Source organism: Pseudophryne corroboree, chromosome 5 (genome assembly GCF_028390025.1).
Source record: "Pseudophryne corroboree isolate aPseCor3 chromosome 5, aPseCor3.hap2, whole genome shotgun sequence".
NCBI lineage: Eukaryota > Metazoa > Chordata > Amphibia > Anura > Myobatrachidae > Pseudophryne > Pseudophryne corroboree.
Window position 1 is genome coordinate 446,363,983 of NC_086448.1, and position 25,359 is coordinate 446,389,341.

Below are 25,359 nucleotides of genomic sequence, written 5' to 3' on the forward strand. Positions count from 1 at the left end.
GCGGCACTCGAAGCCGCATGGCAATGAGGGAAATATCAAGGATTCTTCAGTGGGCGGAACGCCATCTGCCAGCCATATCAGCAGTATTCATTCCGGGGGTCCTAAACTGGGAAGCGGACTTTCCCAGTCGTCAGGACGTACACGTCGTAGAGTGGAGCCTCCATCCAGAAGTGTTTCAACTCCTCGTGGACAGGTGGGGCCTTCCAGATATGGACCTGATGGCGTCTCGACACAATCACAAGGTTCCGGTCTTCGGAGCAAGGACAAGGGTTCCTCTAGCAGCGTTCGTGGACGCACTGGCAATTCCATGGAACTTTCAGCTGCCATACGTGTTCCCTCCGGTGTCACTCCTGCCCAGAGTAATAAGGAAGTTCAATCAAGAAGGAGGAATCCTACTTCTGATCGCTCCCGCGTGGCCCAGACGGCATTGGTTCTCAGACCTTCAGGGTCTTTCGATAGAGCATCCCCTTCTACTTCCGCAGCGCCCAGATCTCCTCGTTCAGGGCCCCTGTGTATAGCAGGATTTAGCCCGGTTGCCTTTGACGGTGTGGCTCTTGAAGCTTCCGTCTTGAGGGCCAAAGGTTTTTCTGAGGCGGTCATTCAAACTACGTTGAAGGCCCGGAAACTGGCTTCTGCTCTGATTTACCATAGGGTCTGGAATTCTTACTTTGCTTGGTGCGCATCTAACAATCATGACATTTACAAGTTTAGTACAACCAAACTTTTGGCCTTTCTACAACAGGGCCTGGATTTGGGCCTTCGTCTGGCCTCCATCAAGGTTCATATTTCTGCCTTGTCGGTTTGGTTCCAGAGAAAAATTGCAACTTTATCTGATGTTCATACGTTCACTCAGGGTGTTGCGGATTCAACCTCCTTATGTCCCGCCTGTGGCTCCTTGGGACTTGTCGGTGGTTCTAGAGGCTTTGCAAGAGTCTCCGTTTGAGCCCCTTGAATCGGCAGACCTTAAGTGGCTTTCTCTTAAGGCTTTGTTTCTGCTGGCTATTGCCTCTGCTAGACGGGTGTCGGATTTGGGTGCCTTATCTTGTAGGTCACCATATCTGATTTTTCACCGTGATTGGGCGGTTCTTAGAACACGTCCCGGGTATTTACATAAGGTGGTGTCTTCTTTCCACCTTAATCAGGAGATTGTGGTTCCGGCCTTTGCCTCTCCTGAATTGTCTTCCAAAGAGCGGTCTTTGAATGTGGTATGGGCTCTCCGTATATACGTGAAGAGAACTGCCTCCATTAGGAAGTCGGATTTTCTCTTTGTTCTGTTTGGTTTTCACAAACGTGGCTGGCCTGCTCACAAGCAGACCCTAGCCAGATGGATTAGAATGATGATTGGACATGCTTATGTACAGGCTGGCCTTCCAGCTCCTGCTACCATAAAGGCCCATTCTACTCGGTTGGTTGGACTTTCTTGGGCGGCCTGCCGTGGTGCGACCCTTGATCACTTGTGCAAGGCGGCTATGTGGTCCTCAGTGAACACGTTCATAAGGTTTTATGCCTTCGATACTTCCGCCTCCCAGGATGCTTCCTTTGGAAATCGGGTTCTTGTGCCCATAAGGAACTGCTTTAGGACATCCCCAATGTCATTCCCTGTGGAGCCCAGTGTACCCCGCAGCAGAAAACGAGATTTATGGTAAGAACTTACCGTTGTTAAATCTCTTTCTGCGATGTACATTGGGCTCCACAGGGCACCCACCCTGACGCACTTAGCCTCTTTGGGTTGGTATGGCATTAGCCGCTGACACTTTCTCCTGTCGTGAGAATGTGGTGTATGTGGCTACTAATAGTTGTCGTCTCTTTTGTCTGCTACTGCATTGGACTGGTTAACAAAAACTGAGCTCCTGTGCACAGAGGCGGGGTTTTAGAGAAGGCGGCGCTATGCATTCTGGAAACAGTCAAAGCTTTGAGCCTGTTGTTGCCTTGGATCAAGATCCTACTCTACACACCAATGTCATTCCCTGTAGAGCCCAGTGTACCTCGCAGAAAGAGATTTAACAACGGTAAGTTCTTACCATACTTCTCGTTTTAAAAAAAAATTGTATAATAAAAAAAAATGTTGATTAAACCAAATTTAGTGCAAATTTGCAGAACATAAAATTGTATCTTAGACAATGGAGATGTCCACATTGTAACATCCTGTCTCCCAAGCATCGGAAAGGCAGTGGTCCAGGGGCATGGAGCTTTACCTTCAAGGTGCTCGCCCATCTGGTGCCACACTAGTGATTCATTCTCCTGCTACCAATGCCAGGAGTACTTTGAGATTCTACATATCAAATACATAGAGGCTTGCTGTGCTCAGAGTACTATTTGGTCTGTGTTCCCCATACAGATAAAAGTGTATGCCTTTATGAATGTAGTTACATTGCCAGCATTTGGGATCCCGGCGGTCAGGATACCGATGCCAGAATCCCGACCACTGACAATGCCGCCAGCCGGAATCCCAGCTAACAGGGGCTATTCCCACTCGTGGGTGTCCAAGATACCCATAGAATGGGTCTAGAACCTGTGGCGAGTGCGCAAGCCACCGAGCCCGCAAGGGGCTTCATTGCGCTTGCACCCCTGCTGGCATTTTATCGGTCGGTATCCCGGCGTCGGTATACTGACCACCGGGATCCCGACCACTGGCATCCTACCCAATGCTTTTGTTTAAATGGATAGGGTAATTGAAGACAATTGCTTATTCTCTGTTCAGATCATTTCTGCATCATTTGGTACTATGGAACTGTGAAATACAGCAAAACTAGGCGTGTGAGGTTTACTTTGCAAATGGGACTTATACTTGAAGGTGTCAATGTTTCTTTTTAGGGAGGAGCTTTTGAAGAGGATCGAGGAATGTGTTTACCTAAATGAACAGTACCAGGCTTCTTTCCATAAGATTAAGGAGATACTGAAAGAGACACCAAATGAGAGGCAGTTTGAATTCAGGTATATTGTGTTACATGTGTTTTAAAGTCTGTTTGTTATGCCATGTAATCTGGATACTGGTCTATCCATTGTGTGGCAATCTGACATTCTGTGACACTTAAAATGGGAATCTCAATTTATGTACTTGTTTGTTAGATGTGGCTGTTGTTGAAGTGCTACAACTATGGGTATAGTGGTTAAGACATTGTTAATCTAGTGTGCAGGATATCTCTGTGCGTGTTAGTATGCAGACATGATGATGGAGACATACTGTATATAAATTCAAAAAAAGGAAAAAGTATATAAGGGGGCACACAGTGGTACATGCTGATATACCACACATATTAGACAGCATTGTGACTAGATTTTTTTTATATATTTTTCAATTAAATATTCTAAGCATACAGATACACATCTCTATCATCATTTCTGCATACTAACAACATCCATGCAAACAATGGGGATAATTCTGAGTTGATCGTAGCAGGAACTTTGTTAGCAGTTGGGCAAAACCATGTGCACTGCAGGGGAGGCAGATATAACATTTGCAGAGAGAGTTAGATTTGGGTGGGTTATTTTGTTTCTGTGCAGGGTAAATACTGGCTGCTTTATTTTTACACTGCAATTTAGATTACAGATTGAACACACCACACCCAAATCTAACTCTCTCTGCACATGTTATATCTGCCTCCCCTGCAGTGCACATGGTTTTGCCCAACTGCTAACAAAGTTCCTGCTGCGATCAACTCAGAATTACCCCCAATATCTTAACCGGTAAACCCATAGGTGTAGCGCTTCAACAACCACCTCATCTAATAGATTCTGACTTAGGAGACTCGACAAGTCCAGCTGAAGCAGCCCGCGAATCACTGTTTGCCACCCTTAGCGCAGAATCCCAGCCTCTACTGTAAACTACTGTACGATGTCCGACATATGACAAACTACAGATGTGTCCTCGTACAACTAGCCTCAATACGCCATGTGACGCAAGACGCCTTGTGCAAGTGAGCCGCCAAGTCCTGTGAGACTGCTAGATCTGGGTGCCTTTTTTGCATCTATTTTTTGAATAAAGCTTCTTATTCGCAGTGAGACACACCAGAAGACTTTAATATGTGACACTTGTATATCTGTGTGCGACTGAATCTATATACAGAGCACAACGGAACTTGGCATGGAAAGGGTTACTGCTGCTGCTACATTGTAGCACTTCGTATACAGATTCAGACTCAGGCGCACACAAATATACTATTGTCACATATCAAAGTGATCAGCACAGTCTCTGGGGCATAATAGTTACATCATATTGCAACTAAAGCATATTGTCAGGTAAAAAGACGCAAAATTGATGCTCGCACCTAGCACACTGAGAGCACGACTGCAGCAATAAAGTATGCCACATCTGTAGTAAGGAATGGGTAAGCACAGTATGGCATCCTGAAAGAGGACATGGCTCTGCCTCCATAAAGGGGCTATTTTTATGCAATACCTCAAATGTGAGAGAGAGTACCCTCTACGCCATAAAGACGCAAACAAAGGGGAATCCGATTTAACCATACACGTGAGCTACATTGAACTATGACCATACATTGTCCGGTCACAGTTACTGTGCAGCCAGATCGCCTTCTTAAAGCTTTCTATGAGATATTAGCTCTTCAAAGGGTATGCGGTTAAATTACCGCCGGAAATCCCGACAGCCGGGGAAATGCTGGCGGTCGGAATCCCGACCCAAGCCTGGCATTCCCACTCGGGTGGTAGTCCACGCCACCACCCGAAGGGGAATAATCTAGGGTGGCAACTGAAGCATGGCAAGCGCAGTGAGCTCACAAGGGGACATGCTGCGCTAGCTGCTGGGATTCAGGATGTCATCTTGATCGCAGAGAATCCGACCGCCGGGATCCCATAACGATCCGCTTCAAAGATACAGCTAATAAATGTACATAAACGTAACAGACAAACTGCAGGTTTTTGTCTATAGAGGCAAGCTCTCTGCTGTCTTTCGTCAAAAGAATTTGGTAGGAATCATGTATCTGTGATAGCAGCTTCCACCTAAAGTTCTTTAACTTGCTGAAGCTGTAGTGTTTTTATTCACTGCCCAGTTGGAATCTGGTGCTGAGTGATTATGGCTTCCGATTGTTCCTCCTTCTAACATCCCTTTTCTCCTATGCCATTTTATAGTGACAAATGAAATCATATAGCCTTTTCCCTTACATTATTAAGAGAACAAAATATTCTGTATTAGACCTTACCACAGTACCACCTAATGGGGCAGATGTATTAAACTGGAGAAGGCATAAGGAACTGATAAACCAGTGATATGTGCAAGGTGATGAAGGCACCAGCCAATCAGATCCTAACTGTTAATTTACATGTTGGAGCTGATTGGCTGGTACCTTTATCACCTTGCACATATCACTGGTTTATCACTTCCTTATGCCTTCTCCAGGTTAATACATCTGCCCCACTGTTTACTAACCTGCTGATTCTCCTAGACACAACTCTGTGGCCCATTTCTCTTGGGTCTCCAGGCTAGGGGGTTCAGCAGGTTAGTAAAATTTAGTTGGTAGTACATCTTCAAAGGGGCGGTAAACTCATGATTTTTATAATTGTAGGCTCAATATGCAAGATACAGTTTTTCATTCTTTGCATCGTGCAGGCTATGAAGAGTTGATTATAGCCACTACCTGTTTACTTACAGGCTGTCATATTTTTGCTCCTTGCTGACTCTAGTCCCACTCTGATAACATCATATTCCACTAAATAATGGGGCAGATGTATTAACCTGGAGAAGGCGTAAGGAAGTGATAAACCAGTGATATGTGCAAGGTGATAAAGGCACCAGCCAATCAGCTCCTAACTGTTAATTTACATATTGGAGCTGATTGGCTGCTGCCTTTATCACCTTACACTTTTCACTGGTTTATCACTTCCTTATGCCTTCTACAGGTTAATACATCTGCCCCAATGTTACCTATCTACCAGCCCATGGCCACAAAGTATTATATTGTTAGAGGCACATCATGCATCTTTAGCATTGGCAGAGGTACTCATGTAACATCTAAGTGACTGAATTGGTTGAGAGCAAGTCATTTGGCAATCTGTCTAAGCAGTCAGATCTCTTCCAGTGTCATTTGGGCCTGTGACTGGTGGAAGATGATCTCAAAGACCAGCCACCAGAGGGCACCTGCTTAATCTTCTGGCTGCATTTACCAAGGCATCTGACAAGTTGGTTTATTATTGTGCATGGGGTTTGTTTTGAGACCGCTTGTCGTGGTTTTGGAACAGTTGCAAAGCACATGGCAAGCATGAGTGCAAGTTTTTATCTTTTATACCAAAGAGTATAAATGTTTATGATGATCTGTATAGATGACGAGATTTGTGACACTTCAGTTGTGACCTCTGGCAGCAGATAATTACGTTTAGGACTGATAACTAGCCAGACAGCTGCCCTTTGTAAATGCTAATCTTTTGAAGGCATGAAAGCCTCAAAGTAAAACTATAAATGGATCACAGAAAAATATAGTGGATAGACCAAAAAAAATTACTGTAGTTTCTCTTACTATTTATTAGGGACAGTTGCAGTTCCTCCGTCTTGATGGGTAAAATCCCTTTCTGTTCACCTGTCCTCAATACAGGCAAGAGAGCGGGCAGTTTGGTGGAATACTTGCCTTCTATACACCCGACAAGTGGGAAAGGGTTTGGGCTCCTGCATCCATTAAGTGGTGAAAGAAACCTTTATGTGTCTATTCTTCACCTTATATAGGGGAGTGAACCTGTGTGGGCGTTACCCTAAGAGATGAGAATTTGATGAAGGGATTTTACCAGTGTACCCCCTGTTTTCTTCCCTCTCGCCTCTATCGAGGACAGGAGAATAGAAAGGGATTTTACCTATCAAGACAGAGGACCTACTCCTTCCCTATTTAATAGAAAGAGATCCTACAGTGCTTTTTTTGGTCTACCCACTATATTTTCTGTGGTATTGTATCTAAGACTTAGTGTGTCTTAAGCTGGATACACACTGTGCGATGCGTGTATCCAGCCGATCCGACAGTCAATGGGACTCATCATGCCGCAAGTACATACACACTTGCTGAATCTGGGTCCGACGTGGGAAGTCACGTGACCTGATGCATTCTGTCACATGTCATCGCTAGTGAGATCCCCTGTCGGCCCTGTTGCAGGGCCAACCTGGAATGTCACAAGTGATCCGTGGGAGTGCGAATATCATGGGTACACACTAGATGTTGTACCCGATATGTTACTTTGATCAGTGGGATTGGGTGACATATCATCTAATGTGTACCCAGCTTTAGAGTAGAACTGAGCAGGTGTGGGTGGGGCACGCAAGCTGCAGGTATATGTTTTTATTGCAATGAATGGATCAGTTCGGCCTGGATTTTTTTTTTTTTTTCCTGTCAAATATAATTTTTTCTCTTTTATTCAACAACATAGCATAAAAATAACTTTACCATTGGTGTTCTTATTTTATCCAGAATCTAAAAAAGCCTAATTATAACTCTATCCTCTATTACACAAAAATCCAAATGATTAATATATTCTATTTTAAAAGAAAGTATTAAATGAATGGAATTTCAATAATCCAATTTCAAGACTGAAAAAGCTATTACATTCCTAATTGTACAGAATTGCATTTTAATGTGCCTATACATTTTCTCCTTTTTTTTTCCTTTTACACTTTCAGTGAGAATTATATATTTGGGAAACTGGACACTTTTTGCAAGCGTCTTCAGAAGATATCAGACATGAGCAATGTGTTGGAAAGTCTGGCTGATCTTCAGAATATTAGAATTGAAGGAATTGAAAAGATCAATATTCGCTATCAGACCATTGTTAGTAACACCAAGTCAAAGACATATGATGTTCTAGATCACCGAAAGCAAGAAGTAAGTGGCATATTGCATATACAGGTTGAGTATCCCATATCCAAATATTCCGAAATACAGACTTTTTTGACTGAGAGTGAGATAGTGAAACCTTTGTTTTCTGAAGGCTCGATGTACACAAACTTTGTTTAATACACAAAGTTATTAAATATATTGTATTAAATGACCTTCAGGCTGTGTGTATAAGGTGTATATGAAACATAAATGAATTGTGTGAATGTACACACACATTGTTTAATGCACAAAGTTATAAAAAAATATTGGCTAAAATGACCTTCATGCTGTGTGTATAAGGTGTATATGAAACATAAACGTATTCTGTGCTTAGACTTGGGTCCCATCACCATGATATCTCATTATGGTATGCAATTATTGCAAAATACGGAAAAATCCCATATCCAAAATACCCCTGGTCCCAAGCATTTTGGATAAGGGATACTCAACCTGTAGTACTAAAGCTTCCCATGTGACATCTTCTGAGTTTTAGCATTACCAATTTGGTTACATATTTGTAACATTTGAAGATGATTGAGTATTCTATTTAAAGGACTTTAATAAAAAAGCACTATACGTATGAATGGTAATAAATAAATAAGAAATAAACTCCGTTAAGTCCGTATGTTATGACCTCTATGTTCATTAAGACATTTGTAAAGTATAATGTACTTCGTTATGCAAGATATTCAGTATATCTGAAATTACCTTGTGCCTTACAGAATTGTGCTTTAATATGGGAACAGAATTCTGTTACCTGTATTTTCTCTAACGTCCTAGTGGATGCTGGGGACTCCGTAAGGACCATGGGGAATAGACGGGCTCCGCAGGAGACATGGGCACTTTAAGAAAGAATTTAGATTCTGGTGTGCTCTGGCTCCTCCCTCTATGTCCCTCCTCCAGACCTCAGTTTGGATATGTGCCCGGACGAGCTGGGTGCTGTTCAGTGAGCTCTCCTGAGCTTGCTGTAAGAAAGTATTTTGTTAGGTTTTTTTATTTTCAGGGAGCTCTGCTGGCAACAGACTCCCTGCATCGTGGGACTGAGGGGAGAGAAGCAGCCCTACTCTCTGCAGATAGGTCCTGCTTCTTAGGCTACTGAACACCATTGGCTCCAGAGGGATCGTACACAGGATCTCACCCTCGTCGTCCGATCCCGGAGCCGCGCCGCCGTCCCCCTCGCAGAGCCGGAAGACAGAAGCCGGGTGAAAGAAGCAAGAAGATTTCGAAATCGGCGGCAGAAGACTCCAGTCTTCACTGAGGTAGCGCACAGCACTGCAGCTGTGCGCCATTGCTCCCACAATACACCCACATACTCCGGTCACTGTAAGGGTGCAGGGCGCAGGGGGGGCGCCCTGGGCAGCAATTAGAGACCTCTTTGGCAAAAGTTTGCATGTATACAGTTGGGCACTGTATATATGTATGAGCCCCCGCCAAAAATTGTACATTAAAGCGGGACAGAAGCCCGCCGTCGAGGGGGCGGGGCTTCTTCCTCAGCACTCACCAGCGCCATGTTTTTTCTCCACAGCACCGCTGAGAGGAAGCTCTCCAGCCTCTCCCCTGCAGTTACACGGTAGAAGAGGGTAAAAAGAGAGGAGGGGCACATAATTAGGCACAAAAATCAATACAAACAGCAGCTACTGGGTTAACATTAAGTTACTGTGTTATTCCTGGGTTAATAGCGCTGGGGTGTGTGCTGGCATACTCTCTCTATGTCTCTCCAAAGGGCCTTATGGGGGAATTGTCTTCAGATGAGCATTCCCTGAGTGTGTGGTGTGTCGGTACGTGTGTGTCGACATGTCTGAGGTAAAAGGCTCCCCTAAGGAGGAGATGGAGCAAATGTGTGTGTGAGGGTGTCTCCGTCGACAACGCCGACACCTGTTTGGATATGTGTAATTAAGTACTAAGGTGAATTTATTGCACAAAAGTTTAGAGAACAGACAGGGAATCTACCCATGTCTGTCCCTATGTCGCAGAGACCTTCAGAGTCTCTCAATGATCACTATCCAAAATAACAGACACTGATATCGACACGGAGTCTGACTCCAGTGTCGACTACGATAATGCAAAGTTACAGCCAAAATGGCAGAAAAGTATTCAATATATGATTATTGTAATAAAAGATGATTTGCATATCACTGATGACTCATCTGTCCCTGACACAAGGGTACACATGTCTAAGGGGAAGAAAGCTGAGGTAAATTTCCCTCCTCTCATGATGAAAAAGAGCGGGAATCTCCAGACAAGAGACTGCAGTTTCCCACAAAGAATTCTCAGGGAGTATCCTTTCCCTACTAGGGCCAGGATACGATGGGAATCTTCCCCTAGGGTGTCACATTTGCCCAAAAGGTAGCCCTGACGTAACAGCTATCCTCAGGGATCCTGAAAATAGCGTGCACATTCTGGTACACTACTCAGACCGGCGGTTGTGTCGGCACGGGTTTATAGCGCTGTAGCAGCGTGGACAGGTACCTTATCAGCAGAGATTGAGAACCTAGTATGTGTGTGTGTATATATATATATATATATATATATGTATATATAGAGATATATATATATTAAAGATGCTGTCTTAAGAGATATATATATATAAAACATGCCCAAAGAGACATTAGTCTACTGGGTTCTAGAGTCAAAGCTATGTCGATTTCTGCTTGACGTGTCCTGTAGAATATGCAATGGACAGATGATGCCGACTTAAGAGGCATATGGAAGGCTGAGGATTGTATGGAGAAGGGTTCTCGGACCTGGTCTCCACAGCTATAGCTGGTAATTCTGATATTTTACCTTATATTCCTGCACAGCCTAGGAAAGCACGACATTATCAAATGCAGCCTTTCGAACACAAAGAAACAAGAAAGTCCGAGGTGCGTCCTTTCTTGCCAGAGGCAGGGGCAGAGGAAAGAAGCTGCACAACACAGCTAGTTCCCAGGAACAGAAGTCCTCCCCGGCCTCTACAAAATCCACCGCATGTCGCTGGGGCTCCACAGGCGGAGCTAGGCCCGGTGGGGGCACGCCTTCGTAAGTTCAGCCACAAGTGGGTTGGATCCCTGGGCAATAGATATTGTGTCTCAGGGATACAAGCTGGACTTTGAGGAGATGCCCCCTCACCGACGGCCCTGCCGGCTTCCCCCCACGAGAGGGAAATAGTGTTAACTGCAATTCACAAATTGTATCTTCAACAGGTGGTGGTCAAGGTTCCCCTCCTTCAACAAGGAGGGGGTTATTATTCGACCATGTTGTAGTCCCAAAACCGGACGGTTCGGTCAGACCCATATTGAATTTAAAATCCCTGAACATATACCTGAAAAGGTTCAAGTTCAAGATGGAATCGCTAAGAGCGGTCATCGCAAGCCTGAAAGGGGGAGATTTAATGGTGTCTCTGGACATAAAGGATGCATACCTTCATGTCCCCGTTTATCCACCTCATCAGGCGTACCTCAGAATTGCGGTAAGGGATTGTCATTACCAATTTCAGAAGTTGCCGTTTGGTCTCTCCACGGCCCCGAGAATATTCACCGAGGTAATGGCGGAAATGATGGTGCTCCTGCGGAAGCAAGGTGTCACTATTATCCCGTACTTGGACGATCTCCTCATAAAAGCGAGATCAAGAGAGCAGTTGCTGAACAGCGTATCACTTTCTCTGGAAGTGTAACGGCAACACGGCTGGATTCTATATATTCCAAAGTCGCAGTTGGTTCCTACAGCTCATCTGCCTCTCCTAGGCATGATCCTAGACACAGACCAGAAAAGGGTTTATCTCCCGATAGAGAGAGCTCAGGAGCTCATGACACTGGTCAGGAATCTATTAAAACCAAAACAGGTGTCAGTGCATTACTGCACTCGAGTCCTGGGAAGGATGGTGGCATCATACGAGGCCATTCCCTTCGGCAGGTTCCATGCGAGGACCTTCCAGTGGGACTTACTGGATAAGTGATCCGGATCACATCTTCAGATGCATCGGTTAATCACCCTGTCCCCCAGGGCCAGGGTGTCACTCCTGTGGTGGCTGCAGAGTTCTCACCTTCTAGAGGGACGCAGATTCGGAATTCAGGACTGGGTCCTGGTGACCACGGACGCTAGCCTCCGAGGGTGGGGAGCAGTCACACAGGGAAGAAATTTCCAAGGTCTGTGGTCAAGTCAAGAGACTTGCCTTCACATCAACATCCTGGAACTAAGGGCCGTATACAGCGCCCTACGTCATGCGGAGCACTTGCTTCGCGACCAACTGGTTCTGATTCAGTCAGACAACATCACCGCAGTGGCTCATGTGAACCGCCAAGGCGGCACAAGGAGCAGAGTGGCGATGGCAGAAGCCACCAGAATTCTTCGCTGGGCGGAGAATCACGTAAGCGCTCTGTCAGCAGTGTTCATCCCGGGAGTGGACAACTGGGAAGCAGATTTCCTCAGCAGACACGACCTCCACCCGGGAGAGTGGGGACTTCATCAGGAAGTCTTCACACAGATCACATATCGGTGGGAATTGCCACAGGTGGACATGATGGCATCCCGCCTCAACAAAAAACTACAGAGGTATTGCGCCAGGTCAAGAGACCCTCAAGCAATAGCAGTAGACACCCTGGTGACACCGTGGGTGTTCCAGTCGGTCTATGTATTTCCTCCTCTTCCTCTCATACCAAGGTGCTGAGGCTAATAAGAAAAAGAGGAGTGAGAACAATACTCATTGTTCCAGATTGGCCACGAAGGTCCTGGTATCCAGATCTGCAGGAAATGCTCACAGAGGACCCGTGGCCTCTTCCTCTAAGACAGGACCTGTTGCAACAGGGGCCCTGTCTGTTCCAAGACTTACCGCGGCTGCGTTTGACGGCATGGCGGTTGAACGCCGGATCCTAGCAGAAAAGGGCATTCCGGACGAGGTCATTCCTACGCTGATAAAGGCTAGGAAGGACCTGACAGCTAAACATTATCACCGTATTTAGCGAAAATATGTTTCTTGGTATGAGGCCAGGAATGCTCCTACAGAGGAATTCCAGCTGGGCCGTTTCCTCCACTTCCTACAGTCGGGAGTGAATTTGGGCCTGAAATTGGGCTCCATTAAGGTCCAGATTTCGGCCCTATCCATTTTCTTTCAAAAAGAGTTGGCTTCTCTACCAGAAGTTCAGACATTTGTAAAGGGAGTGCTGCATATTCAGCCTCCTTTTGTGCCTCCAGTGGCACCTTGGGATCTTAACGTGGTGTTAAGTTTCCTGAAATCACACTGGTTTGAACCACTTAAAACGGTGGAGTTAAAATATCTCACGTGGAAAGTGGTCATGCTATTAGCCTTGGCTTCGGCTAGGCGTGGGTCAGAATTAGCGGCTTTGTCACATAAAAGCCCCTATCTGGTTTTCCATATGGATAGAGCAGAATTGCGGACCCGTACACAATTTCTGCCAAAAGTGGTGTCATCTTTTCATATGAACCAACCTATTGTGGTGCCTGTGGCTACTCGTGACTTGGAGGATTCCGAGTTACTGGATGTGGTCAGGGCTTTGAAGGTTTATGTAGCCAGAACGGCTAGAGTCAGGAAAACGGAGTCGCTGTTTATTCTGTATGCATCCAACAAGCTGGGTGCTTCTGCTTCAAAGCAAACTATTGCTCGCTGGATCTGTAACACGATTCAGCAGGCTCATTCTGCAGCTGGATTGCCGCTGCCAAAATCAGTTAAAGCCCATTCCACTAGGAACGTGGGCTCTTCTTGGGCGGCTGCCCGAGGGGTCTCAGCATTACAACTATGCCGAGCTGATACTTGGTCAGGTTCAAACACTTTTGCAAAGTTCTACAAGTTTGATACCCTGGCTGATGAGGACCTATTGTTGCTCAATCGGTGCTGCAGAGTTATCCGCACTCTCCCGCCCGTTTTGGGAGCTTTGGTATAATCCCCATGGTCCTTACAGAGTCCCCAGCATCCACTAGGACGTTAGAGAAACTAAGATTTTACTTACCGGTAAATCTATTTATCGTAGTCCCTAGTGGATGCTGGGCGCCCGTCCCATGTGCGGACTTCTTCTGCAATACTTGTATATAGTTATTGCTGCAATAAGGGCTATGTTATTGTTGCATCAGGGTTGAACTGATGCTCTGTTGTTGTTCATACTGTTGACTGGGTAAGTTTATCACAAGTTATACGGTGTGATTGGTGTGGCTGGTATGTATCTTGCCCTGGATTACCAAAATCCTTTCCTTGTACTGTCAGCTCTTCCGGGCACAGTTTCTCTAACTGAGGTCTGGAGGAGGGACATAGAGGGAGGAGCCAGAGCACACCAGAATCTAAATTCTTTCTTAAAGTGCCCATGTCTCCTGCGGAGCCCGTCTATTCCCCATGGTCCTTACGGAGTCCCCAGCATCCACTACGGACTTCGAGAAATAGATTTACCGGTAAGTAAAATCTTATTTTTAATATTCCTGTGGTTTTCAGCAGGGAATGTGTTGTCCAATACATACTGTAGTGCACTGTTTTAAAGATCAGCATTTTAGATGGATCCTAAAAATGAGGGTGTTTGAAATCTCAGATTTTTGTGCCTTTAAAGCCTGCTACTTTTATTTGGTCGCAGTTCTCCTCTGTGATTTGTAATCTGTATAATAAATGAAGACGTCATATCTCTGTCATGACAGTGGAAGTCGGTGACAGAGACATGGCAGCCCAGAGGAGAAGCCGTCACAAAATAAGTATAGCTAGATGGAGGCAGGAATGGGAATATGGTGGCAACGGAGACGGACCCTTCATAAGACCCATCCAAGACTACTAGTATACTATAATATAGAATAGGGAGTACATTGCCACTGGATAAATGCAGTGTTTCAAAGATCCGGATATTAGACATAACCTGTAGAAAGATGATGTTAAGCAGTACCAAAATGGTAATCCCCATTCAGCTAGGAAATAAGGACAGACAATAATAAGGAATGTTTTGCTATTTACGAGCATACAGTACAAAGTCTAAAAATAACAAAATATAGCAATGTTATAGTGGTATAATGTGAACTAAATGTATTAATTTTTTCATCTTAGTTTGATAAAGACTACGTTGAATTTAAGAATCAAATAGAAGGTCTCTACCAATCTCTGCAAGGATTTGTGGATTCCTGGTTTGAAAAGCCGCTGACTGTAAGTGTTCATTACTGTAAATTACAAATGTAAGAGGTGCGTTGTGGTACTTTGTGGGGTGAAGCCTGCTGCCATGTAGGTGTACTTGATGACCTACCTGGTTCGCAACCTCTCATCTTCAAACCGTACATGTAGCAGACAGTCCTGGTGCACAGGCTGAACATGGACATGAAGGAGGAGGTCAATACATAAGTACCATTCTAGCACAGAGTAGACAGTCGCACCCTACCGATTCAAGACTACAAAAATAGGGATTTTGGGTTTGGTGGAAACTCATCCCTGGCACTCTTGGCCTCAGACCCCAAGTTTCACCTATGGGTACTCACACACAAGGTGAAAACTCAATCTGCACCAAGGTGCAAGGCAAACTGTCCGCCCAGAAGGAAGAGAGATAGGAAATAGAAGCAGACTAGCACAGACGATCTAACCATAGTAACTCTTGTTCTTCATCCATTCAGTCTCTCACAGATCTCTGCAGGGAAACAATAACCACACTGCCGTGCAGTGCCTAAACCTAAGGTGTGGCAATACCATGCAATACTACACTTCTCTACAGCAAACCGGGTCCTCAACTCACTGACCTAACATACTGTAACAACAGTAGATGTAACATCTACACAGGACAAGAATAAACCACTGTACTGTCCCTTGAATCCTATCCACCTGCCTACAGAGAGCTGGCCACCTCCTTTCTCCTATTAGGGCCTTGAGTCTGCATACCATCCAGGACCAGACCTTTATGACCTTCCAGTGATTAATAATACTTTCTTTATTTAAGAATTGAATTAAGCTTCACTTCTAAAGCACATTGTACATGTTCCATTTATAAAAAAGAATATGGTAGGTTTTAATATGTGGTTTTTTTTTACATTTTATATACATATTTGAAAAGTTTTTTTTTTTTTTTTATTAAACCACCTACTGCTGATCTGAATATGGCTTTTCTTGGAGGAGGTTAAGGCTTATCTTTCGTTCCCAATTAGCATCACCAGACCAGTAAATTTTTGCATTTGTTACCAATGATTATAGAGTGGTAGGGGATTTAATAGAGAAACAAAAGATCAAATGGGTCTTTCACATATACATACCAACACATAGGAACACTATACTTTTTGTTGAAGAGCATCTAATTTCTTTGGGGTTTGTTTACTGAGCATCGGGTTGTTTTGCAACCCGACAATTATTAAATAAAATCTTTTGAGGGCAAACCTAATGTGATAAATTACCTTAAGCGTAATAACATTTTTAGGGTAGTGCTTTGCAGAAGAATAATTTGCCAAAGAACAATTCAAACTTTAATTTTTTTTCTATTCATTACTAGATACTGTAAATCTTAACAAACTTTTGAAATTAAACTGTTTTTTCTTTTCTTTTGCCAAAAAGACTGAACAGATGGTAAATCTGTTATTGAAATTTGAGCGAATTGGAAAGGACCATCTTGACTTTGGTGAAAAATATATGGTAGTTCTGCAGAGATACAGCCGTGATTTAGATATGGTACGAAAACTTTACCAGAAGCATAAAGATAGTCCTCCAACACCGCGAAATGTGCCCCCGGTGAGTATAAATAATGCCAGTGTAGTGTACAGATTTATCAGAATTTTACATGACTAAATAAAACTTGTATTTCTCCTTTCAACTTGTGTTTTTGGAAAAGTGAAATCTGTATATTTAACTTTTACTTTCTGATTGTTTGTAGATAACAGGCAAAATTATGTGGGCTAGGCAACTGTACAGAAAAATTGACCAGCCAATGAAATTTCTCAAAACAAAAACGGAACTTTTGCAGGTGAGTATGTATTTTTAATAAGCAAACATTAAAAAAAAAAAAAAAAAATCTAATTTCTTTTTCAAAGTTAATTTTAATTTACTTATTATCTTAGTATAATACATGCATAATATAAGTGATCACAATTTATAAATGAATTAATATTAATAATCACAATTTCTAAATGAAACGGTATGCGCTGTAAAGAGAAAATGGAAAATGTATATACAAAGTACTCAACAGCGGCACACAGGACACGATTACAGCGACACTTAGATGAATGTCAGCGTTTCAAACCTGTAATGATGTATCCTGACGAACAACCATTAAAGGTTTGAAACGTTGACATTCATCTAAGTGTCGCTGTAATCGTGTCCTGTGTGCCGCTGTTGAGGACTTTGTATGTACTGCTGCCATGCAGTTATGAGGGCACCGGACTAAGTTCTCTGATTTTCTATGGGAGTGCAGAGTCTCTGTTCTGCTATATATATATATATATATATATATATATATATATATATATATATATATATATATATATATATATATATATATATATATATATATATATATAACCACATTATTTATTTGCAAAATAATGAACGTGTAATGTTCGCACTTTCAGTCTTGCCTGTTTGTTTATATATTTTTCTGCTTTCTGCCGTTACTTTTTATGTTAATTTATGAAAGGTACCATTATTAGAATTTTTTAAGCCATAAAACACTTTTTAATTTGTCCCACATTTATATAACCGTAGCACTAACATAGAGTCCTATGTAGATCCTCCAACACCACTCCTTTGTGAACTACAGACCGCTTTTGTTCAGATAGCAGGTAGTTTCAGGCACGGTCATGGGCGGAACCGGGTACTGTAGGGGGTGTGGCCCAAGCATGGCCTTTAAAAATAAATAAACAAAACCATTGTATGTTTAGCCACCGCTAACTGCACAGGGGGGTGCTGTGCGCTTCTTAGCCATGGACAAATCCAGGAGGGGCCCGTTCAGTGTGGTTACACAGCCCCCTGCTGGCAGAGGAAGTTGGTGCTTATTGGCTAATAGGTAAGAAGGGGGGGGGGGGGCATGAACTTGCGTAATTAGTACCCATTTCCCCCTCCCCTTAACACTACTGGTTTCACAGCTAGAGTTGGTGAAGGTTTAAGTAAGAATTCCTTTAATTTCAAGTCTTTCCCATGCAGTTTTTTTTTGTGTTCTGCTTTTAGAGTGACATATTTAGCTTAAAAAAATGGAAAATAATTGAGCGCTACTGTGTGTTTTCTTTAATACCTGTAGTACAAAGAGATGAAGAAGATTAGTGGGAATAGCTAGATATAGTCACATAGTTTTATTATAAAATGAGGCAGCCACAAGGAACAAGAGGCTATCTTGTATGGACTTTCCAAAGAAGAAGCCATGCAGGTGGGCCCTCTATCCAGAATGTAACGAGACCCAATTAAGTTTGACTCATTTTTGGGGCCCATTTAGTTATCAGATTTTTGACCCGATAATGATAACTTTTTTATCGCTACTATTTGCAGCAATAAGAAATTATCTTTTTTCATGTCCAGGGTGATGGGCTCTATGCGATGAGTAAAAGTAAAGCGATCGCATTAGCTTTCAGTTTCTGGGGGCCTCCATGTTACTCTGCATGTGCAGTCTGTTACCATGCATGAGAGTGCCGGGAGGGATCCTAAGGCTCTCTCTTCCAGTTCTGTTTGCCATGGGGGTTGCTGTTGCAGTGAAAACAATGGCACTGTAGCAAATATCTGCTGTGGTACCCAGTAGATATATACAGGGGATACATAATACATAATATTCTCAGGAACCCCCCGAAAATGTGTGTATTGATTGAGTGTCCCAGTTTAAAAGGATAGTATGGTAAGCCTACTTAATGTGGCCGTTTATTGGGGGCAATTCTGAGTTGATCGCAGCAGGAACTTTGTTAGCAGTTGGGCAAAACCATGTGCACTGCAGGGTGGGCAGATATAACATGTGCAGAGAGAGTTAGATTTGGGTGTGGTGTGTTCAATCTGAAATCTAAATTGCAGTGTAAAAATAAAGCAGCCGGTATTTACCCTGCACAGAAACAAAATAACCCACCCAAATCTAACTCTTTCTGCACATGTTATATCTGCCTCCCCTGCAGTGCACATAGGGGGTAATTCTGAGTTGATCGCAGCAGGATTTTTGTTAGCAATTGGGCAAAACCATGTGCACTGCAGGGGAGGCAGATATAACATGTGCAGAGAGAGTTAGATTTGGGTGTGGTGTGTTCAATCTGCAATCTAATTTGCAGTGTAAAAATAAAGCAGCCAGTATTTACCCTGCACAGAAACAAAATAACCCACCCAAATCTAACTCTCTCTGTAAATGTTATATCTGCACCCCCTGCAGTGCACATGGTTTTGCCCAACTGCTAAAAAATGTCCTGCTGCGATCAACTTGGAATTACCCCCATGGTTTTGCCCAACTGCTAACAAAGTTCCTGCTGCGATCAACTCAGAATTACCCGCATAGTCCCAGATATCTCTGGTAGAGAGTGGTACAGCATGTTACATACACACGGATCCCACCCTCTTGCTGAGAAACATCTCTGCCATTGTGTGGCAAGAAACAAATCTCTGATATTTTGGGGTGTTTTCAGTTTTGCACCTTTTTCATTTGTGTATTTGTATTTTCCAATAAAATTTTTATAAATTACTAGAGAAGCAAAAATAATGTCTAATGTCTTGATTACACAATAGGGTTTAGAAATGAAAAAAATCATCCGGAGCTACAACAAAATGGCTGCCGTCCTTATGGAGTTTGAGCTAGTGTATTACAGAGGATGGTGCAAATGTGCAGAACTGGCCAAAACTGGACTTCATGCATCGCTGCTGGTTAGACATCCAGAAACAAAGGTATTTTGCTTGTCTTTGATCTGACAGATTATAGATTTGCTATCTTTTATTTTACAGATGCTTACTATAGTTTTATTCTACATAACAAATTTAGTCCATCTAAGACATGTTATATACACTGTAGATCAGTGGCGTGCGGTGAGATCAGTGGCTGGTGAGGCATGCCCACTAAAGCCACCGCCAGAGACGAGTTTAGACCTCATGGGGCCCTAAGCAACACACCGATTTGGGGCCCCATTCCTCATACAATCCATAGCACTATAACATGTCATCACCACCCCTGGCTGTGCCTGCTGTGCTTGTGTCTCCTTCTACCTGCACTACAGCAGTAGGGGGCAGATTCTGGAGCCTCCTTTTGGGCAGCATGGGGACAGACTCTGCTCATCTCCATTCTCCGCCAGCAGCAACAGGTCTCCCAACAGCTGCGCTGCTGCTGGGAGAGCTGCTGCTTATGGTGGAGGCTGCAGACAAGCAGAATCATCCCTGGCCAGCAGTACCAGTTTAGGAATGGGCTCTACCTGGCGCAGTTTAGGAACAAGCTGCAGGCAGAGAGGGTTAGGGTAATAAACTAACAGTTGTCGGGATCCTGCACATCGGATGACGCTGTCGGTATTCTGACCATCGTCATCTCAAGCGCCAGGATTCTGCTACCATCCCTCACAGTAGTCGAAGTGGGGATATGGAAAAGTGAAGGTTGCAATTATGTGCACGCCGAAGGCACGTGCGCTCTGGCTAAGGGGGCGTGTCCTTCAGTGTAGTTTACCACACCATATATTCCTTATACACCACAATAGTAAGACCCCTTATACAGTCTAGTACTGGTGCCCATTTCACATTATACCACACAGTATGTGTGGAAATTCACAGTACAGCACACGGTATGATCCGAAATTCACAGTACAGCACACAGAATAAGCCAAAATTCACATTATAGCACAATAATGAGCCGAAATTCACATTATAGCACACATAATGAGCCGAAATTCACATTATAGCACACTGAATGTGCCGAAATTCACATTATAGCACACGGTATGAGCTGAAATTCACATTATAGCACACAGAATGAGCCGAAAGTCACATTATAGCACATGGAATGAGAAAAAATTCAGGGAGAGTGACAGCAAGGACATAGGGACAGGGAGAGTGACAGCAGAGACATAGCGACAGGGAGAGTGACATCAGGGACATAGGGACAGGGAAAGGGACAGCATAGACATAGTGACAGAGAGAGGGACATGGAAAGTGACAGCATAGTCATAGGGACATGGAGAGGGACAGGGAAAGTGACAGCAGGGACATGGAGAGTGACAGAGAGCGACCGGGAAAGTGACAGCAGGGACATAGGGACTGGGAGAGTGACAGAGAGAGGGACAGCAAGGGTATACAGTAGGGACAAGGGAGAGAGAAAGGCAACAGGGTAAGATTACCTCTTTAGTAGCGGCGGTGCTAAGCATGCTGTGCTCTGCAGTGCGGTGGATGAGGAGGCTGTGGTCGGCATTGGTGCGGAGGAGGTAGAGGTGCATAGAAAGACTGAGGGCGGCGGCGGCGCGGCTGAGGGTGGCGGAGGTGTAGCGAGGAGGAGGCAGAGGGAGGTGGCGGTGCAAGGAGGAGGAGGCTGTGGTCGGCGGCACTGCGGCTCCTATGACTGAAGCGCTACTATTTCAAATCTGCTGCGGACCGGCAGCCTATCAGGAGTGGTACACCACAGAAGATCCGGTTATACACGATACATCACAGAAGAGACGCTTATACACGTTACACCACAGAAGAGACGCTTATACACGTTACACCACAGAGGAGCCGCTTATACACGTTACCCCACAGAGGAGCCGCTTATACACGTTACCCCACAGAGGAGCCGCTTATACACGTTACACCACAGAGGAGCCGCTTATACACGTTACCCCACAGAGGAGCCGCTTATACACGTTACACCACAGAGGAGCCGCTTATACACGTTACCCCACAGAGGAGCCGCTTATACACGTTACACCACAGAGGAGCCGCTTATACACGTTACCCCACAGAGGAGCCGCTTATACACGTTACACCACAGAGGAGCCGCTTATACACGTTACCCCACAGAGGAGCCGCTTATACACGTTACCCCACAGAGGAGCCGCTTATACACGTTACCCCACAGAGGAGCCGCTTATACACGTTACCCCACAGAGAAGACGCTTATACACGTTACCCCACAGAGGAGCCGCTTATACACGTTACCCCACAGAGAAGACGCTTATACACGTTACCCCACAGAGGAGCCGCTTATACACGTTACCCCACAGAGGAGCCGCTTATACACGTTACCCCACAGAGGAGCCGCTTATACACGTTACCCCACAGAGAAGACGCTTATTACACGTTACCCCACAGAGGAGCCGCTTATACACGTTACACCACAGAGAAGACGCTTATACACGTTACCCCACAGAGGAGCCACTTATACACGTTACCCCACAGAGAAGACGCTTATACACGTTACCCCACAGAGGAGCCGCTTATACACGTTACCCCACAGAGGAGCCGCTTATACACGTTACCCCACAGAGGAGCCGCTTATACACGTTACCCCACAGAGGAGCCGTTTATACACGTTACCCCACAGAGTAGACGCTTATACACGTTACCCCACAGAGAAGACGCTTATACTGTACACGTTACCCCACAGAGGAGACACTTATACAAGTCACACCACAGAGGAGCTGCTTATACACGTTACATTATAGAAGAGCCGCTTATACACCTTACACTACGGAAGAGCCGCTTGGGGGGAGGGATGGAGCTGAGGGGAGAGAAGGCAAAGTAGCAGTATGGGGGGTGTTGCCGATGGGATGGGGGTGGGGGCATAGGCGCCGGCACCCACCGTCAAAAAGATAGATCAGCGCCACAGGGTGGGGGGAGTTTGGGAGTTTACAAGCTACTCACCAGTCCCCACTGTCTGTCAATAGCGGTTGTGGTCTCTCACATATTCCCAGATGCTACGGCCAAGCCTCTGCAACTTCTCCTGCGCTGCTGTGATGAGTGGGGGGGGGGGGGGGCTGGGGGTGATGATCAGTGAGCTGCTGTGATGAGCAGAGGGGGCTGGGGGTGATGATCAGTGAGCTGCTGTGATGAGCAGGGGGGTCTGGGGGTGATGATCAGTGAGCTGCTGTGATGAGGGGGGCTGGAGGTGATGATCAGTGAGCTGCTGTGATGAGCGGGGGGGTTGGGGGTGATGATCAGTGAGCTGCTGTGATGAGGGGGGGCTGGGGGTGATATCAGTGAGCTGCTGTGATGAGCGGGGGGGTTGGGGGTGATGATCAGTGAGCTGCTGTGATGAGGGGGGGCTGGGGGTGATATCAGTGAGCTGCTGTGATGAGCGGGGGGGTTGGGGGTGATGATCAGTGAGCTGCTGTGATGAGCGGGGGGGTTGGGGGTGATGATCAGTGAGCTGCTGTGATGGGGGGACTGGGGGTGACTATCAGTGAGCTGCTGTGATAAGCGGGTGGGGGGGGGCTGGGGGTTATGATCAGTGAGCTGCTGTGATGAGCGGGGGGGGGGGGGGCTGGGGGTTATGATCAGTGAGCTGCTGTGATGAGCGGGGGGGGGGGGGCTAGGGGTGATGATCAGTGAGCTGCTGTGATGAGCGGGGGGGGGCTAGGGGTGATGATCAGTGAGCTGCTGTGATAAGCGGGTGGGGGGGGGGCTGGGGGTTATGATCAGTGAGCTGCTGTGATGAGGGGGGGCTGGGGGTGATGACTGGGGGTGATGAGCGGCGCCGGCAGTGAGCCTGGGGGTGATGAGCAGAGGTGAGCGGGGAGGCTGGGGATGATGAGCGGCAGTGATGAGCGGCGCCGGCGGTGAGCCTGGGGGTGATGAGCGGGGGGGCTGGGGTTGATGAGCGGCGGTGAGCGGGGAGTGAATATAGCAGCGCCCACTCTACGCAGCCGCGTAGTCAAGTGAGCAGAGGCGGCGAGGGTCTCACATGAAGAAGTGCAGAGGGTCTGGCTGGCCGGAGGAATGAAAGCAGGACCCGGGAGAAAAGCTGCAGGCCGGTGATAGGACAGTAAAAGTAGGCTGGTCCACAGGGTGAGCTGAAAGTCTGGTTCCCAATCATATTTGCATCAGTGACAGGGGCGTGCTTTCATATGGGCTGAAAGCACGCCCCTGTCACTGAGGCACTTATACTAGTGCCACTTGACCTGCTTTTTTTTAATGGGCTTTTAGAGCCCTGTCCTTGGCTCCGCCTCCTGTCCACCCCCCGCTTCCAGCCCTTTGTCATTATCCGCAGGAGGCACCGCTCTCGGTGCCTCCAAAACAAATTTGATCCCGTTTTAAAATGTAAAAATGATTACACTCCGTAATATAAAGCATATACTTAGGACACAGGATATGTGTCATAAGTATCTTCTTTATATTATTGTAATCATTAATGACTGGGGAGAATGACAGTGGAGGCACTGCCTCCCCTGACTGCACGTCCCTGTTGTAGATCTGGTGTTAAGGCTTGGCAGATAAAACCATGTGTTATTAACGGGAGGCAATCACGAGACCGCCTGTTGGGATCCCAGCGGTTACAATGTTGACGCCGGAATCCCGACAGACAGTAAAATGCTGTCGCCGGAAAACTGGCGACAAAGGCTTTTCTCCCTCTGTGGGTGTCCACAACATAGAGGGAGAATATAACCTGTGTGGTGAGCATAGCGAGCCCGCAAGCGGCTTTCTAGTGCTCGCTATGCTATCGGCATACTGGTGGCCTGGATGCTGCTGTCGGTATCTTGACAGTCGGCATCCCGGCTGCCAGTAAATAGTATGTTTAACATTGAAAATTCTAGGCTCGTGATCAGTAAAATAAGGAAACTATTTTGTTGCCAGTAACTTTTATTTGTATAGTGTGAACATGGAACACTGCAACTATATGTTGAATTCAACTGCTGATAAAAATCAGGTCATCACGTTGGAACTTGCATGTCACACCTTACGTGCACAACACATGTCACCCTCTGAGTTTTATATATTAAAAGTCCGTAGGGGATACTGGGAATCCATTTAGTACCATGGGGTATAGACGGGTCCACTAGGAGCCTTAGGCACTTTAAGAATTTGATAGTGTGCGCTGGCTCCTCCCTCTATGCCCCTCCTACCAGACTCAGTCTAGGAAACTGTGCCCGAGGAGACGGACATACTTTGAGAGAAGGATATAGAAAAAGGAAAATGGTGAGCTTACGAACCAGCACACACAAACAAGAGGAAAGCCAAGCTAACCAAACTTGAAACCAGGAACAGCAACAGCTGAACCAAACAACATTACTGAACCAAGTAACAGTGCAGGAAGAATGAAGCACCGGACGGGCGCCCAGTATCCCCTACGGACTACAAGAAAAGGATTTACCGGTAGGTAATTAAAATCCTATTTTCACTTACGTCTTGACAATGACAACAAATGTGGACCACCTTGCGCACCCTCTTGGTAACCGAGATAAATAACGGGGTTAACAGGTATAAAAATTATAAAAAATGATATCAAAATATCCGCAATGTTCCACTCTCCCCTTTGTTTACTGGGGTATTATAGTAATATAGTCCAAATGTAATTCCAAAGAGTGGATTCCAACTTCAAATGGCCAAATTCTTGTTCTTTTAGTCTCGCCTTTCTCCAAATGGGCAACCAATTTCGTGTGGACCTGTATTTTCCACCAAAGGCAGGTTACGCAGTTCCATGCAGGATTCGCAGGTCAGGTTTAACAGGCAGTATCAAACAGCAACAGAAGTCACCGCACAACAGGGTGCAGTCTT

The 25,359-nt window shown here is 45.4% G+C and overlaps 1 protein-coding gene across 1 annotated transcript in view; it reads left to right on the plus strand.

The window, feature by feature from the left end:
* The window catches only part of LOC134929613 (dynein axonemal heavy chain 5-like), an 837,675-nt gene that overhangs the window by 117,185 nt on the left and 695,131 nt on the right, over positions 1-25,359 (plus strand). Inside the window, exons 14-19 of the mRNA XM_063925200.1 lie at positions 2,815-2,934; positions 7,613-7,814; positions 14,818-14,913; positions 16,297-16,470; positions 16,613-16,702; positions 19,423-19,578. Of these exons, the coding sequence (XP_063781270.1) occupies positions 2,815-2,934; positions 7,613-7,814; positions 14,818-14,913; positions 16,297-16,470; positions 16,613-16,702; positions 19,423-19,578 (838 nt within the window). The remainder of the gene's footprint in view (positions 1-2,814; positions 2,935-7,612; positions 7,815-14,817; positions 14,914-16,296; positions 16,471-16,612; positions 16,703-19,422; positions 19,579-25,359) is intronic.